General features: G+C 34.5%; 1 protein-coding gene across 1 annotated transcript in view; it reads right to left on the bottom strand.

The window, feature by feature from the left end:
- Positions 1-542: 542 nt before the first annotated feature.
- Positions 543-18,613, bottom strand: part of LOC107076224 (nuclear GTPase SLIP-GC-like) — a 40,743-nt gene continuing 22,672 nt past the window's right edge. Inside the window, exons 9-21 of the mRNA XM_069198962.1 lie at positions 18,241-18,432; positions 16,928-17,106; positions 12,382-12,427; positions 11,505-11,600; positions 10,787-10,907; positions 9,966-10,093; positions 6,513-6,701; positions 4,627-4,781; positions 4,238-4,361; positions 3,212-3,320; positions 2,804-2,937; positions 2,127-2,214; positions 543-1,230 (exon numbers count right to left, since the gene is read on the bottom strand). Of these exons, the coding sequence (XP_069055063.1) occupies positions 1,163-1,230; positions 2,127-2,214; positions 2,804-2,937; positions 3,212-3,320; positions 4,238-4,361; positions 4,627-4,781; positions 6,513-6,701; positions 9,966-10,093; positions 10,787-10,907; positions 11,505-11,600; positions 12,382-12,427; positions 16,928-17,106; positions 18,241-18,432 (1,629 nt within the window). The 3' untranslated portion in view covers positions 543-1,162. The remainder of the gene's footprint in view (positions 1,231-2,126; positions 2,215-2,803; positions 2,938-3,211; positions 3,321-4,237; positions 4,362-4,626; positions 4,782-6,512; positions 6,702-9,965; positions 10,094-10,786; positions 10,908-11,504; positions 11,601-12,381; positions 12,428-16,927; positions 17,107-18,240; positions 18,433-18,613) is intronic.

Here is an 18,613-nt window from a genome sequence, read left to right as displayed (position 1 = left end):
TCTTGTTTTGTCTCTTCCCCTCTTTCCAATACTTCTTTTCACTCTCTTTTATAGGAGCCCCTAGTCTTTGACTGATCCGAACTTCCCCATTCATTGCTCTGCTGTCCCTAGTCAGGCGTAGGGAGCTACATTGATATGATCCTGTCGCCATTTACCTTTTGTTCTGCTGGTGTCCATATGGCCGGTGTGGGCCTTCCCCCACTTTAAAATTTGTTCTTCTGCATCACCACTTTAAACTACTCTACATTTCCCAGCAGCTTCTGCTTCTGCTGCCCACCATAGAGTTCCAATCAAAGCCACTGCTGCACCTGATTGTATTTTGTCATACACAGCATGTGCTTCCCAGGCACTGCATCTGAATCAAAACAAGTGCAGGTCTGCATCACACACGGTTTTCATTCATCAGATTCCCACTCAATTTGGGTGAAACCACAGCTGATCCAACTTGGTCTTAAATTCATTTTAGAATTCTGCATTGGTGTTTCCCCTTGATAACCACTCACAACACATCAGATTCTCAAACATTTTTATTCCTTGTGAAAACGTTTATGTACATTACAGAATGAATTATAGTAATACCAATGTTTCTGGTTTACTCAGTTTTAACTATAAAGAAAAACAATTTTAACTATTAAAACTAAAGTTTTAACTATTTAATTATCTTTAACTATATCACAGTATGTAGGATACAAAAAGTTTAGAATTGATTTATTACTTAATTAAACTCATGTAAATCCTTCCCCTTTAAGCAAAAGACAAATCGGAAATTAAAGGCATTGTAACAAAATTCTTGAGGGTAAAGATTCCATCTAACTTGGATAGATCATCGAAGAATAACAAAAAGCAAGTAGGAAACATTATGAAAAGTAGCACGTTTACTGTACATCACCCATCACAACACTAGAAAATGTTATAAATAATAAAATTAAATCCATATTTAAAACCTGCATCATTTTTACTTAAAAATCATTAACACACCATTCAAAGTATTATGAAAAAAACAATTAATGATCAAATTAAGCTTTGGAAGAATCTATTATAAGAAAACAAGTAGCAGTAGAAAAATAAGTACAATTATTCTTTTAAAAGAATGCCGCTCAAACAACTCTTCCTATACAATACTCTATATTGTCAGACTTCATTGGCATTTTAACTAATTTTTTTATTCACACATGGTGATTTGTAAGTCTTTGCAGCATTTTTTTATTGTTTTAAATTCATCTCGAATATCTGCAAGAAAAAGAAAACAGAAAAAAATATAATATCACAACACAAAGCTTTATAGGCACATATGCTAAGAAAACTAAGCTAATATTTTACAAAAATAAGCATTATTATACTGTACTTGTTTAGTAACAATGCTTTTAAAAATTACATGTTTTGCATTTTTAAATGTTTCATATATTTTAAACATAAATTATCTTCATTTTATCAGAATCACAACCAAATTCCCTCCAAAATGCTGAACTGTTTTGCTATCATCAATAGACAAAAGAACACTGGTTGGTCAGTTGAGTGTACTGTGGCTAATCTGTAATCTACCAACCATAAAGATAATAATGATGGTGGTATGGTGAATATTCAAAATATTTTTTACTTGTTCAGCTTTCTTTCTCTAAGTTATCTAAGGAAGTATATACCCAAATGCATATTTAAAAAGTATATAAAATTTAAATAATTTTGGAATCATTTTTTGGACATAAAGCATAACAGTGCAATGTAATAATGAAATTACTTTACTGAATATATGTGAATTAGTTGTAATTAGTTATCTCAAATAATTAAAAAATTGAAAGTAGTAAGGTTAACAATATGAGGACTAGGTTAACATTGCTTAACAAAAATTTCTTTAAATCAATCAATGTAGTAAACTGTTTCTTTCACTAAACTTAAACTTTAGATTAAACTGTTAATTCAAAGTATATTGATATATATTAATTATATTATATTAAGTACGATGTATTACAATGCAGGATATTTTGATTAATTCCAAACTGAACTGAGTGGACTCTTTGTACACATCGTGTCTCTCATCTTTTTCATAAATAATAAATCATTATTCACATTGAAACAACTTACTTTATTAAACAGAGCAAAAATATAACATTTATATTGAGTATTATTACCTGGGAAAGTTTCATCCACTTCAGACTGATTTAGAGCCAGAGTGATTGATTCTTTCATTTTTTCTTTGATTCTGTTATTTACCAATTTCTAAAAGATTAAAAAAGATGAATAAATCAACATTAGATTAAGATATTTTAACTAGAAAAAAATGTTTTTTGGAAAGCAATATAAAACACAAAAAACTCTGAAGGATAACCTTTAGAACACTTAATATTCATTGAAATAATATAATACTTCATATTGGGAGTCTTGACACATTATGTTAACTGCTACCATCCATTCTCCTCTGGTGTAACAGCTATATATAGTCTTTAGCCTTCATTATATACATGAACATTAATTATGAACGTTAATTATTGAAAATTCATTCAGTTGCAGAAAATGTAAAGGTTGACCAAAAAATGGAAGCCTTATTATCCAGGAAACTTTGAGGGAATGAGTCAGTCAAAATGTTGTTTTAGTTCATTTGATTTGGTGTTTTTATTGGGGTTTTTTCCCCTCATTTTCAACACTGTAAATAAAAAGAACCATTTTAACCTTATGGCAATCGTGGTGTCTCTCTTATGCATCTGGCTATGTTTCATCACAGGGTGTGACAATATGAAGTGGCACATTTGAGACTTGATTTAATGAGAATCTTCAGGACGTTACAGACTTGTGTTGATGGAAAACGAACCTTGAGGTCATCAAATCTGTGCAACATCTCTTCCTTGGCCCTCTGGAACATGGTATTTTGTGATGATACAATTCTGTCTTCAAGAGTTTTCTGAATTTTCTTAAAGGCATGAGTTCCAGAGATTTTTGATGCCTCTGAAATACAAGAATTTTAAAAGTTTAAAAAAGAAAATTCTATATTCATTTAGTTTTGTATATAATGAAACTAATTTAAAATCAACTTCATGTATATGTAAGCATAGTAACAACCAATTTGTGTTTGACCAAATTAATATAAAGTGATTGTTATCCTTCTGGTATTAGCAAAATTATAAGTATTACTCATACAGGGCATAGTAAATAAACATGCTCACTGCTGTCAACATTTTTTCCTTTCTTCCATACATTCTTAAAAAGTTAAGTCACTTACCCTCATAAGCTGGCTGCATGATTTTCTTGATTGAGTCACTGAGAGAGTTGTTGATGCTTTTCTTTATGTAGCGGATTTCCTTTTCCAATTCACTCAGTATTCTTCTTAGCTGAATAAAACATAAATTCACAAAAATAATCTGCTTTATGATATTCTATTCAGACTTTCAGCTGACTTTATGCCTACTAATGAATGTGATTTTTCTACTTTTCAGTTTTCACATTTTGTTGCTTTAAAGCCACAGGTGATCGAAATGTGAATGTATGGACTACTGTATCTTAGCTTCTACTTATCATTTTTTAATCTTCCCATTTCACTTTATCTCAGTCATACTAACACTGATTCACTCCATCGTGAATTAATGTTTTAAAAAAAGACACAGAGTTTTAAAAAATGTTTTTTTATTTTTATCAAATGGGACATTATAGGAAGGCTCTGTGTTCTTCTGCAAGGCACTGAAAACAAGAATGAAATAACTTCTTGTTCCAAATTAAAAATAAAAAGATATATGGAATATGTAGATTCTCAACTTGTCTGACCTGTTAAGTATATTTTCATATATCCATCCATCCACTTTCACTCCGCTTTTCAAGGTGAGGGTCGCGGTGAGGCCGGAGCCTACCCGGCAAGCAACAAGCGCAAGGCAGGGTACACCCTGTCCATCGCAGGGCAAGTGCCAATCATACATGGGGACAGTTTTGAGGCCACGGTAAAGGCTGAGGGGACAAATTTGGCCCGGACACCGGGATAACTCTCTACTCTTATCGAGAAATGCCGGGGGATCTTAAATGACCACTGAAAATCAGGGCCTCAGTTTAACATCTCATCCGAAAGACAAGCAATTTCATATATAAGTTTGGTAATTCTGAGATCCAGACACTCACTTAAATACAGTATTGATAAGTGTTAAATATATACATTGAAAAAAAAAATCAATGGTACATATAATACTATAGCAGCACACTATTCTGTATAATAAAATAAGCTAAAATTAGCAAGGCTCTGAACATCAGTCTGCCTTCTTACCTCTGTTTTCACAAACACCACTTGTGGGTAAACTTTAGAACTTTTATACTTGTTCAACCTCTCACTTGAAATAAAGTCATACAGAACATTGTCAAAGATAACATTGATGGAGCTCCTTGAATTTCTGTGGAGTAAAATACAATTAAATAAATAAGGGCCCAAAGAAATTGTTTTAAGTCTGTTCTCTTGTTTTCTTAGATTTAATATTAAGTGGAATGAAACTGAGGTCTAAGGTAAATATCATGAAAACATTTTTAAAAACTTGTTTTTTAAATGTGACAAGTTTGGAGCAGGTGAAACAGTTCTACTTATATAGAATATATACTAATGTACAGTATTTACTAACATGGAATTTATGCAAACAGATACAAATCTTTCATTTTTTGTACCTGAATGTTTGAAGAAATGTTTTATTCACAGATGTGTACATTGGTCTTGACAAAGTGTAATTCAGATCAATTGGTCCTTTTGAAGAGCTGTAACTTCCATTGCTTCGGCATACAGCTTTGAGTGTCCTGTGGTAGCCTCTGAAATTTTTCATTTTCTGAGATTACATTGAAAGAACAATAAAATAGTGTTACAGCTTTAGGTGTCTGAGAAGTATCTCTTAGATGTTAGATAAAGTCTGTGACACTTGGCAGAGTAAAAACTTTTAGCTTCAAAACTGAGAGGGTGTTTGTTGCAGTCTGGGAGGTCCCTTGAGGAGAAACAATTGTAAAGTTTACCTTGCTATACCTAGGGATGTTGTGGGTTAATAATTGTCAATGAGCAGTACAGAACCAAACAATATAACATCATAACAAGGACAGTGAATAAGAAGAGGAGAACAACAGGGAGAGAGACAGGAAAAGATAAGAAAAATGTTGGGAGTTGAAGCTTGTGCCAGGCGGGAGTCCCTACTTCATGATCATTCAAACAATAACTGACTACAGCTAATTATTTGAACTTGGTAGAGAGAGCTTGGTATTCTGTGCTTTTAGAGAACTTGGGTTTCCTGGATAAAGATACCTCAGTTAGAAACATCTTTCATGCTTTTGGGTGCAGTTTTAGAATAGGGAGATAGGGTCTCATTTATTTTGTGGCATCCGATGTGCAGAGAGAGAGATTCAACTGCTGGTTGTATTGTATCGCATTTATTTAGAAGGCAGCTGATCTCTTATTTGGCCTCTGTAGAGATTAAGTTTCATAATTCATAGAAGGCTGGGTTTTTTTTTTCTGGGTGATCAGAATGTTAGGCCTTTGAAAGCCATGTTTGCAAATAGTGCACATAGAGTAACTTGTGTGCTGTATGTTTTGTTGTGTGCAGTGTAGTTTGTGTCTTGAACGTATAATGGATATTTGTTCAACCAAGTGTGCCTGGATTAGTACTCTTTTCACAGAAGATGTGCCAGAGAATGTGTTTCTAATTATACCAACCTCTTGGGTATTTTCTGGAGAAGTCATTAAACAAGTTGGGGGATAAAAATAAATATTTTACTTATGACTTTAACTGCTCAGTCAATTCCTGATTTTCTTAACCCCCCATTTGTACCAATTGCATTTAGAAAAATCATTATTTCACTGAAAGTTCTTTGTAATAAGAATATGGTGTCACAAATATGAGGTTTGTGGTAGATCCCTAACTGTTTAATTGATCAAAGTCCTGAAGATCACTTTTATAATTAAGAACTAGCTGTGAAAAATAACATGCAATAGAATGCATGTTTGCAGGTTGCGCCACTGTTAAACAACAAGTCTCTCTTCCAGTGTCTCACTGTTTTATATTTATAGGCTTGATATGACTTAGAATGAACCTGCTTTTGGATTGTCCTTGGAAAAGTCATTTGGTTCACTCACTAATATAGTTTTGCCAATTCACAGTGCCTCTACTGTTTGTTTTCAGACAAATATCCTCCCATTCTACACTTAGAATAAGAACCTGAGAGCAATTCTTCCTGTTATCTATACAATCTGTATTTCTTTAGAACACCTTACTCAAGCTATTAAACATGTCAGCTCCAACTGAAATAAAGAGATCAAAATATATTTAATTTTATATAAATAACAAAAATCTTGTGGTTTCTTATAACTGTAAGTCATTTCTAGACATATTGATGTTAATACATTTTCCGGTTTTAATATAGTTTGATCAAAATAGTGTAATGTTTAAAGTCTTTGAATTTCATAATCAATACAACTATAACTTATTAGGCTTATAAGCTTAAATAATAAATAAAACAGCTTATTACTATAATTTATTACAGTAATGTATCATCATTTCATTTTGTTCACTTACTGGCTTTATAACTTCATCCATCGCACTTTTAATGCACATCTTTTCAGCTTCTACAACTCCATCCTTCAGACAACTTTCCAGGTTTTCAGAAACATCATTCAAAAAAGTTACTAAGTTTTCACACACCTTATCCAGTTCATTTTTTAGCAGGACAGAAAGTTCACTGTTGAACTCTGCAACCTGAACGAGCTATTAAAACACAAAGTGAAAATGTTTAATTGTGTTATTAAATGTTTTAAGATATTATTAATAGTTTATAATAGCTATATAAGACATGTAAAGATGCAGCCATTCAAAATGCATGGTACAACCCCATACCGTGCAAAATTAACCACAGTTCACCACGTTGTTCTGCAATACGTGATTGGCTGGCCAAAATGACCGACAGGGGTCATCAAGAAATTGATAACAATAAAATTATATTCCTATAGCTCAAATTATTACAGTAGTACACTTTCTTTGGAAATGTCTGCATCAGTTTCACCCCTTCTTATGTGATTACATCTGTTTAATGGCTTAGGTGTGTGCCTTGTATGGTGGAAGTCAGGGGTTTGAACCCAGCTGTCACCATGATACCTTTAACAAATAAACTTTTCTTTGAAAAACTAAAATAGCAAATCTTATTGACACTATATTGACATGTTTGATATTTCTAAATATCACAACATGTTTGAAGCTAAGTGATTTATTAATAACAACAAATTATCTCAAACTGCTAATGTACTGCCAATACAGTACGGCTTGTGGGAAAAATATATTTGATTTAAACTGTTCCGCCCAAAGAAGGCTCCACAGCCTAAAAATTGTGTTTTCTCTCTTCTCTTTTCAGCATGGAATAAACCTGTTACTTGTTACTTGTTAACAATGACAACATTGCATGCTACTGAAAATTCCTTCTCATCCCCCAGAACTGTTCTGTTCTGTTTTATTCAATTCTGCATAACATTACACAGTAGGGTGTTGACAGTTCTAGCCTTTGTGAGAAGCATGGAGCAGCTTTACATAAGGTAGCTAGAATATACTAGTAGGTAAAAGTTAATTCCAAGCTGGAAAGAAAAGACACAACATGTCTCCTCTATAAATTTTCAGTTTACAGACCGTCTAAGGTAATTTAATCGCATTAAAATTGGAACACTTTTTACAAGTGTAAATCCACCTATTTTCTAACCACTTTACCCAGGACAGGTAACAGTTTCACACCTCACCCTTCCCCCTGCCTGTCTGACCTCTTCCCATTTGTAACCATTCTGTGCCCGAATCGTAACAGGTGAGTGAGAGTAGGAAGAGACAGAAAAAAGTGAATCCTGTTTTTTTTGTATATAGTCAGAAGGCTTCAACTGATGCATAAAAAATATAGCATAATGCCTTCTCGCGTTATGAAGTCACTTGCACCTGGGATCCACTTTATTCAAACTAAGGTTTCTAAAAATGCAACCAGGTACTACATATTGTTTAAATAAAAGTTGTGAAATGTTTCACAAATCGCGATCTTTAAATCTGTAGATTGCAGGCTCTGTGTCATTCACGTTTTTTGTTCATTATAAATATCACTTAACATTGAATATGAAAAACAGAAAAATGTTAACCTAGTGTACGTCATATTTAATATTTAATTTTTAAAAAACTCTTTGTTAGAAGAAAAACTTTTGCCTGAACCAGGTATTAAACTCTGATCGCCTACATACAGTAGAACAAACAGTTTAAAAATGTTTCTAAAGTAATCATGCGTGAATGAGTCAAATTAAAAATAAAACCTGTTTACAAAGAAGGTGGATTACAGTGACACTACCAGCTATATAAATGCATATATTTAGATCCTTAAATTAATATAGTTATTAATTTCTTTAGATAAGCAATTCCATATTATATTCCCTATTTAGCGGATTTAGCGGAAAAAGTATGAGGTTTTTGTACTGCGATAGCGCTCAAGTATTCATAGAAAAGGTTAATCACTTAACTCTCTTAACTTTGAGTGTGTTGTGATATTTATAAATACCAACAAATTCAATATAGTGTCGATAATATTTACTAGTTTAGTTTTTCAAAGAAATGTTTATTTGTTAAAATAAAGATCATGGCAACAGCTTGGTTTGAACCCATAACCTGCATGCAATGCACACACCTAACCCAATGCACCACTTCAGAACTTAAGCTACAGCTGAAAAGGGCTCAGCTGATTATCACTTAATCACGGATGAAAGAGTTAAACTAATGCAGACGATTACAAAGAAAGTGGACCATGGTAATACTTTGAGCTTACAGCCCGTCCAAAGTTATTCATTATTAATACTATTAATATCTTTTTGGCGACAGCTCAAATGCTGTACATGAGACATGATGCTTTATTAGCTCCACCTGGCGGTTTCAAAGGTGCTCCTGGATACTATTATCATTAACATGCGGTATGATGCATTATGATGCACCACGCCTACCGCGTTTTGACGCAGCGTACTTCGCGTATTTTGAATGACTGGATCTGTATTTAGTTCTGACATTAACAAGTCCAGGAAATAATTTTCATTATACAAATCCAAACAGATCTTTCCCAAACATACACCATGCCTTTGCACAGTATTTTGATATACTTAAAGTACACATGTTTAGTATGTTTAGGTGTTTTGTGGGTATTACAATATTACCTTGCTAAACAACTGTCTGAGGACTGTACTCAGATAAAAATAATGTGCAATTATTTATGTACCTTATACTTCTTGTATAGTTTGACCTTTATATTTTATGCTACTATTGAACTCTTATATATATATACTGTTGTTATATATTGTTGTCAGGGTTTCAGCTTTTATAATTTCTTTATTTTTAATATGTTATGTCAGGGCTCACTTTAATCCTGTATGAGTTCCACCAGGACTGGGACTGACTTGCGTCCTGCTATTGCCAGAGGAGACCTGAACATTTGCACAAGCTCTAAACCTTCCTCCGATCCCATGGGAATGAATTCAGGACATCTCTCTATTAGACCTTCCAATCAAGCAGCCAGTCTAGTTTTTAATTGGCTCATTTGGTTTTAAGACTGCTTTCTCAGCTGATCTATGCTCCAACATTAGAGCACTCCAAGCAGCTAACCACTTTATTCTAGCCTAAACTAAAAATCCTTTTTCTCATATTTCTCAAAGCTAGCGGACTTCATTCTGGCTAACTACCACCAGATCTGAAGATTCAAATAGCTGATTTTTTATCATTTTTTCCCTGCTGAATTTGCTGTCTTTTTTTTTAAGCATCAGCTTGTCTATTTCATAATGCAGCTGCTCTCTCAGAATCTCTCTGAAGAGCAGCCTGTGTCTTGTAATTGGTCTTTGGCCAATCAGCTTGCAGTATTTCTGTTAAAAGGTGGCTGCAGCATAAAAGTATGAGCACAAAGTTTTTGACAATACTCATTGCCTCAAAGTGAAGTCCACGAGAACTGCATTATTTGATAGAATGTTAAGCATGTACCTTTTCATTGTCCTTTGAAAAAGTGAGGCATGAGAGAACACCAAACACTTCAGTGACATAGTCCTTCTCTGCTTTCTGAGAGTGTTGGATCACCATATTCCTGATGTGTTCATGAAGCAATGGCAGCTCTTGAAATAAAAGGAATGATACTGATTTAGTTCTACAGGAATGTTATACATTTTATAATAGCTAACAAACTTCCTATGTTTTAGCTTCCTAACTGCTATTAACCCTGGCAAGTGGAAACATACATGGGGGCATCTATAGGTCAGTGGAAAAATACAGCTCATGTCTTAAATGCAGTAAAAGGGAAGTCAAATGTCCTGTTCTGCAAATGTAAGCAATAACAAAAAGTCCTAATAAGGAGTTCTTTATCTCTATCCGAGCTTGCATGAGAACGGATGGTTCATTTTAGGGATTTGGTAATCTATGTCAAAAGTAGGAAGCTTGTCTGTCACTGTGTATAAAAAGCACTGAGCAATGAAAGCTGCTCTCCTGTATGCATGCAAAATAAATTATTCTTCTTTCACCAACATCAGGACTCAGTCACTTTATATGATTCTACAGTTGTATCACTTAAATATCTCCATACATAACAAAAAGAAAGACTTACTGTCCTGTAATTATTTGGCTAGTAACAATTTGTGTAATTTTATTGCAAAAGCACTACAGTTGAAATGTCCCAGTCAATGTGTACTTCTCCTGCCTTGAACGATTGTTGGAAGTGTTCTGTAATGCCTGTAAATAACAGTACAACTGGTAGAATGGTTGTTCAGCACAAAAGGTCTGGTTACCCTATTGTTTTACATGTCTTCGCTTACCTGTATCATTCTCTTTCATAATTGCTGTCCTTCCTTTCCGTATGTTCATATACTCTTGGGAACTCACTGTGTATACATTAAAAACATTTTCTGATTCCTCTTCATCTCCGAGGAGGCATTTCTGAAAGAGGCATTCTGGTAAGTCATTATCTTGATGTACTTGCAAGGTTCACATGGTTTGGAATTTGCTTTATTCACCATCAGTGTTCCCTCAAAACACTGCATATCCAAATCAACTCTTTAAAAAACGCAAGCCTGTATCATATGCACGTCTCCTTTATTACAGGCTGCACACACATTCTGCTCAGACAAACTGAACTGACTTTATTTTAGCACAGTGTTTCAAAATTTGCGTTGGTGTTTTGGGGATGCTCTTGAGGGGATATGACAGTCCTGATCTCCAACAAGTAATATCCTCAGACAGGCAAGCTAAAGCCAAATTATTGTGGGCTGTATTTCCATTATATTCATCTGCTTGTTTCATTATTAGAATTTTACCTAACTATTGAATTCGAATTTCGAAATGTTGGCAATATGACAATAGTCTTTAAACCTGGTACATGATTTCTGCTTTACATTTGCATGATCTGCAGCTGCCTAATTCAAGCAATAAAGCTGTTTTTTCACTTGTGATTTAAGGAAAACAGCCACTCTGTAACTTTTAGTTCTACCGAATGACCAGCTGCCTTTCTTATGTTTTTCAAATACAAGATCTTGCCTTTGCTTCTTTGTCCAGGAGCTCTTGTATCTTCTCTTTATATTTTTGATTACGGAACCCTATAGCAGCTTCTTTTTCCTTCTGTTTATCCGATTGCTTTGGAAAAAAGAGAAATGTATTAGGAAGGTTACATTATGTGACAGATCAAGATGTACACTATATGCGGTGTAGCAATGTGGTTCTGGGAGCCACAGCAAATGCTGGTTTGAGTCTCCGTGAGGTAGACAGAGGCACCGGCATAAGATCAGTGTCGCAGCTGAAGGGGCATCTCTTCAATACTCTTGAGACAGCCAGAGAAAAAAAAGCTGAGCGTGGCTAGAAAAATAAAGACAGACTTGAGAACAGGGAAAAAAATGCTTTCATGAGGAGCAAAGTAGTAGGCACCTTAGCCCTGTGGCTACAAGCGAAGTTTTGACTGAATGCAATGCAGCTGCGTGAGGAATTCTTATAGCTGAGCCGAAATCGGACAGCTGCAGCCATTAATGCAGGCCCCACATTCTCATGTTGCTGTAGATGGGTAGAAAAAAATAACGGTGAGCTAATAGCTGAGCTTTTTAGAGAAATGAACATTTTACGCTCTGCCATGCCACAGTAGACAATAAAGGTCAAAATCAAGTGTCAAAACATCTAAGTTGTTATGTATTTGAAAATTATATCTTGCTAAGTGAAAATATGAAAGCTTTGTAAGTGGATATTAAAACTAAAATTATATTTTTTGTATAAAACATCTTATTTAGTGGCAATGAATTGGCAATACATATACTGATCTGGTGAGAAAAAAATGTTTTTTAGATTACAACAGCATGTGTTGGGTACTGATTGAAATCATATTTAAAAAATATATGATTTAAAAAAGTAGTGTACAATTTTTATTTACCTCACTGGGTGCGAGTCCAAGGTCTTCATTGGTAATGTTGAATTGTCTGAAAACAAAATTAAAAATTACTCATATGACTGTTAGACAATTCTGCATTCAATAATTTGCATACTTTTTCAACTGGAGAGTGTGACTGGAATATTTACTTCATGGTCCTCACAGTTTGATTTTAGATCTTACAGTGAGCCTAGCTGTGTGACAGCTGTGAAAGCAGCTGCCCACAAGAATCAAAGGACACTTTCTAGAGCACATTAGTAAAGACCTATTATTTTTATCCCTCTAAGTATCTTGTAGTGGTGGTGTTCATAACATAACATAATATTGCCCTTGGAATGAAATTCATAATGGGAAAATGAAAAATGTAAACTGGAAATGGGAATTGGATTTGGAAGTTGTCACTGTATGTTTAATTGGGAGACATCAGTCTTTTTGTGTTGTCATTATTAAATTTACAGTATATCTAAAGTAACCAGTCACAACTCCTGGATCCTTAATTTATTCCTGACATACAGATGCAGCCATTCAAAGTGCGCGGTACAGACACGTACCGGAGGTAATTGGCTACGGCGTCGCGCATTATGACGCGCGTTGACACAAAATACCGCGGTACGTGATTGATTGACCGACAGGGGCACTCGTGGTCCATTGGTCTGTCGTAGAAAGATTTACAGTAAACGTCTTTACTGTGCCCGTTGTAGTATTGAATATTTATATGGAATTTTACCACTGAAGGGAAATCTTAGTGCCTGAGCATAAAAAGAATAGGAGCATACTGCAACGCGCGTGAAGACCATAAACAATATTAATTTTGGAACATAAACATACAGTACTTTAAAGAAAACATACACGAAACATGGTTTCATTATGACCAGAATCGGTCTTGAGATATCTTTAACTTGATTTACAGTATTTGAGAGGTATGTCTTAACACCGATACTACAGTGCTTAAGGACTGCTCACGTATATGTTTCTAGGTTTATATTATGCATTTCATACGGTCAAATTACTTTTGAGCAACTGATAAGAAGCGCGAAATGGTATGCCCAGGGCGTTTTAGTTTTCGTTTTGTTTTAATGCAGTGCAGTGGATTGATTAGAGATATCAAGTACATACAAGTCATTTTTTAAATGTTGTCGGTCGTCTTGTAAAAATGTTACGAGTACATCATCTGTCAACAATTACACAGGTTCTGTTTCCATATTGCGGATTTTGGTTACGTAATATTATTTTCTAATTTCACGTTGTGAATATATGATTTGGGCAAACAGAGCCGCAAAGAAGTACATTATGGGTTGTTGTTTTTTTTTGCAGTTTTATCTAGAACAAGCGATGCTTAAACCTTTGTCTGATTCTTGTGAAACTATCCACACGACAGTTACCTAGGAGTTGACTTCAGTGATGTCACTGATGGGATGTTTCTAAAAATCCATCCACTGTAAAACGTCTTCTCCAGTTGTCCTGCATATGTATTCGCTAATGAAGCTGTGTGTTCTGAGCCTGGTTCTCTACATTTCTGTATGAACCAGCTTAAAGGGCTTAAGACAGCTTGTGTTTAAATTGAGTGTAAGGTAATTTATGCTTCTAAAGTCATGGTCAGCATTTATTATTGTACTGTGCTGTAAACGTGTTCTGTGCCTAATTACATTATTTTATAGCTTTATCAAATCTGTACATTGTCTGTCGATAATGTTTCTGTAGTGCTTTTTCAGCACTCAGTATGTGACGGCGCTGGTGGCGCTGTGGGTTAGGTTCCTGACTCCCATGTCACATGGTCTGTGATTGAATCCCATGGAACTATGACTTCATTTTTTAACAAACATTTCTTTGAAAAAATGAATCGTTTCCCTTGGTCAGAGATTAAATAAAACCTCACTCGCACCAAACAAATTTATATTTCTAAATATCACAACATGATCGAATTTAAGTCTTTTTAATAACAATGAATAGTCACCTATGCGTTACAAAATAAACATTTATATTGATTTGAATCGCGTTTTGATTTAAATCGTAAACGCGTGTTTAAATATATGTGTTTAAAGGCGATATACTGTATAAAAGCGCTGATTCTTATGGAATGTGTTCTGCCGGGAATTCAAAAAAAATATTTTTTTTAATCGCGTATCTAAGGAAAATTGCAGTATAACTTTGTTCATGCACAAACAGTGGCATGTTACATTATAATTTGGGTGTCTCCTCTTGCCAGAAAGCTCTAAATTGCATTTTGAGTGCAGTTTTTGACTTTTTCTAAATTGCAACCCATAAATAAAGCTGCTACATTTTAGACTTACTGTATTCTAAACTGTATTACAGCAGCACATTGGACAATGCAACGTAAATTGCAAAAATGCACTTGGAATCTGTCCAAGCCCTACTACGAACATTATTTAAACTGCGACACCTATCATTCATCTTTAAATAAACTTTATTTTATATAGCATTTTAAGCGAATAGGTAATTAGATTGCTCATAAAGCTAATCGTTTTTTCTACATAAACACAGCGTGATTGCTCTCTGAAAATGCTTTTTCTTTATATTTAGGCTCAGATTTCAACTATAGATCATATTATTATAAACTTTCTTGGAAAAATGTCTTTTATGTAAACCATGTTTGCTATTAATTCATTTAGGGCTAGAATAAGTTCATTGTCTTCCAATCGAGTCGAGTTGACATTGGAAGCTTGCCACGCCTGGACTGTTACACCAACACATTAGCATGTTAAATGCTAAATGTTCCAAAAATCAAGTGACTTCTTTGCTGTAGTATTTTTAGTATTGTTTATTTAGTATTAATTTAGTATTAATAAAGTATTAATAAAGTATTAATAAAGAATAGATTTATTAAAGTTGTGCGATGTGTAAGCGGGATATGTAAAATAATGTAAAATAAAGTTTTTTATTATTGTTATAGAGAAACATGATCAGATTTTCCCTGGTTCAGAAAAAAGACGATTAAAATCTGTAATCTTTCCACTTGTATGTCATCGGACATTAACGAGTACAACCCCCCTCTCTGCGGGAGTGCTGGCTGTGATGAATTAAACCAGTTTCACAGGTATTTTCAAAGTAGGAAGTACAGTGTTAACTAGTTAAGAAAGCTAGGCTCCTCAATGAAATCGCTTTAACATGCTAATGCATTGGTGTAACAGTCCGGGCGTGGCAAGCTTCCAATGTCAACTCGACTCGATTGGAAGACAATGAACGTATTCTAGCCCTAAATGAATTAATAGCAAACACAGGTCCAGAATTAATACAGAATTGATACAGTGTTGTAAGGCAAAAATGATAACTGCACCTCTGTGGCTCTCACACCTCATCATAAGACATCCAAATAAGAACTACTGATGGCTAAATGTTTAATTTTGCTACTTCCACAGGACAGATAATCTATCCACCAAATATCGATTGGTTGTATGAGCTCTCTGAATGGGACACTTGTCTAATACGGCTTGCACACACACAGAAGCAGAAAGGGGGAATTCTGAATCACCAGTTATCCTCAGCAGCATATCTCTGGAAGATCAGAGGAAACTATACATGAAGATGCACAGACGTTGTCCTACAGATGCAGCCATTCAAAATGCGCGGGCGATACCGCATTATTTTCCGGTACGCTGTATGCAGTCTACTGCAAGTTACCGGTAAATACCGCTAGTTACCGTAAATTCACCTATAATACGACAAGCAAAATAATAGTATCCGGAATTTCCGCAAGGTGGAGCTAATAAAGCTCAACCTCTCATGTTTGAGCTGTCGCCATCAAAGTCTTTAACGAAGATATTACTAATATAATTAATAATGAATGACCTTGGACAAGCTGTAAGTGTAAACTCAAAGTATTGCCCTGGTCCACATTCTTTTTTTCATTGACCGTCTTTGTAAAAGTAACACCACAGCATTTCGCAATCACGCATTTGTTTCCAATCATGCAAAGTACAGTAATTTTTGAGAATCGATTCACCATGCCTTTCACATGCTCATAAAAGAGATTGATTTAGGAACATAAACATATTACTGTATGCAAACTGTACTGTATACAGTATGTACTGTATATGTATATTTAATGTCTTAACTGTCCCCGTTTAAGTTCAAGCTTGTATGTTCTCCACACGCTCATGTGAGTTTCCTCCAGGTGCTCTAGTTTCCTCCCACGTTCCAGAGAAATGTTGGTAGGTTAATTGGTTTCTGAGGAAATTATTGTGAGTGTGTGCATGTCTGCATTTGTAACTGTCTGACCTGTGATGAACTGATGTCCTGTTCAGAGTATATCCTAATTTGCACCATTGCTTGCTGGGATAGGCTCTGGGTCCCACAGGACCCTGAATTGGAACAATCAGTTAGGAAAATGAATGGATGGATATTTAAGGATTATTATAAAGAAAGATCTGAGAACAAAGAATATTCTGTTTTTTTGTGGCTTTTAAAGAGAGTCCTGCAAAAATATACTTAGTATAAATATACTTAGTATATCTTGGAAATATTTTATTTTTCTAATCCAGCTAATGTGATACGAAAGACTACCATTTTAAAACAAGTACAAATAGCTTACCGTTTGAATTCCTCTGGATCAATTCTATCAGTTTGAGTACAAATGTAAGCAATGTTGCAACACTCTCCCCCACCAGCAATGATTCGGAAAGTGTTCCGAAGAATGTGGATTGATTCCTTTCCATTCAATGCCCTGGTGATATCATTCACAATCCAAACCGATGCACATTTGCTAAGACACTGTTAAGAAACATTCATTCATTAAGCTATCCACATAAAGTACAGTTTAAATGTTCCTTACTGTCAAATTGAAGAAATTTGTTTAATAAATTATAAAGTATTCTTTAAAGGGAACACTGCCGCAGGAGAGACTGAACACCATGCGTAAGGAATCTTATAGCTGCTAATGCTCAGCATTCTCACACAGCTGTGGAAGCATAGAAAAAAATAACAGTAGGCTAACAACAGAGATTTAGAGAAAGAAAAGTATACTCTGCTGTATTATAGTCCAGATCAGGATAGGATAGTTACAGTTGTATGCAAAAGTTTGGGCACCCATGGCTAAATTATATATTTATTGCATTATTAATAAATGTTACATATGAAAAAAATGACATAGGAAAACATTCCTAAAGCAGCAATAGAAAGAATGTTAGCTGGTTACAAGAAATGTTTGGAGGCTGTGATTTCTGCCAAATGGGGTGTTGCTTAGTACTGACTGATAAACTTTTGCACATGCCACATTAACTTTTATTTTTGCAATCTGTTAAATTCAGCAAATAAATAGCAACTGTGCATTACAATTTGCAGAGATATGTCAAGTTTAAGTTTGTTCACTGCAGAGGTTGTGTTTACTTCTTTTCATTTAGAAAATCAACAAAACATTTGGCCAGGGGTGCCAAAATATTTGCATACAACTGTATTTACTGTTCTTGCCTTAACCCTGATCTCATAGTTCCCCCCAGGTCCACACATTTCCCCTTTAGTATGAGAGACTTTGGGCACAGAGGAACTGGAATAGAAATCCAGCTAAAATTGTTGATTTGTTCTATTTCCATCAATGAGCAGGGCCCTGGTAAAAGTTTTAAAGTGTGAGATCTCATTGTACAGACTGTACTTACCTCCTAAATTTATATGACACATATATTAGATATTTTCATTAGAGTAATGAATTCTCCAACTGTTGCTCTTGGTTCTGAGATCTTATTGTTTTACAAAGTTGTTTTATATATTTTATATCATATATTGTATATCATATATATATATAATGATTGCCAATGATTATTTATCTTTAAATTATGTATTGAGTAGTTGTATAGTCCTTTAAAATATCTTTGGTTTGACAAGTAGTGTTAAATAAGAATAATTCTATACCGTTTTCCACATCTCATCTCTCTCTTTATTGATGTCTCCACTTCCAGGAAGGTCAATCAGCACTATTCGATCAAGATATTTAGAAGAGGCAGGCAGACTAATTGTGACCTTCTTCACTAGAGGCCAGTACTTTTGTGGGAAACTTCCATCATTGCGAATATAGCAGCCTATTGCTTTGGAAAGATCAGATGCCTGCAGAAGGAAAAAAATAAACAAGAATTGGTTTAAAATTTCTACTGATTTTATTCAAGTTTGTATGTGATTTTTACAAAAATGTCCAAAGATTATGCTTTTTATATTTGGAAAAATATCATAGAGTCTGTAGTGGGAACATAATGAATACAAGCATGGCACTAGAACAATATTTGAATGG

This window comes from Lepisosteus oculatus, chromosome 14 (assembly GCF_040954835.1).
Source record: "Lepisosteus oculatus isolate fLepOcu1 chromosome 14, fLepOcu1.hap2, whole genome shotgun sequence".
Classification (NCBI taxonomy): Eukaryota; Metazoa; Chordata; class Actinopteri; order Semionotiformes; family Lepisosteidae; genus Lepisosteus; species Lepisosteus oculatus.
Note: the sequence above shows the minus strand (reverse complement) of the source record. Positions and strands in the feature narration are given on the sequence as shown.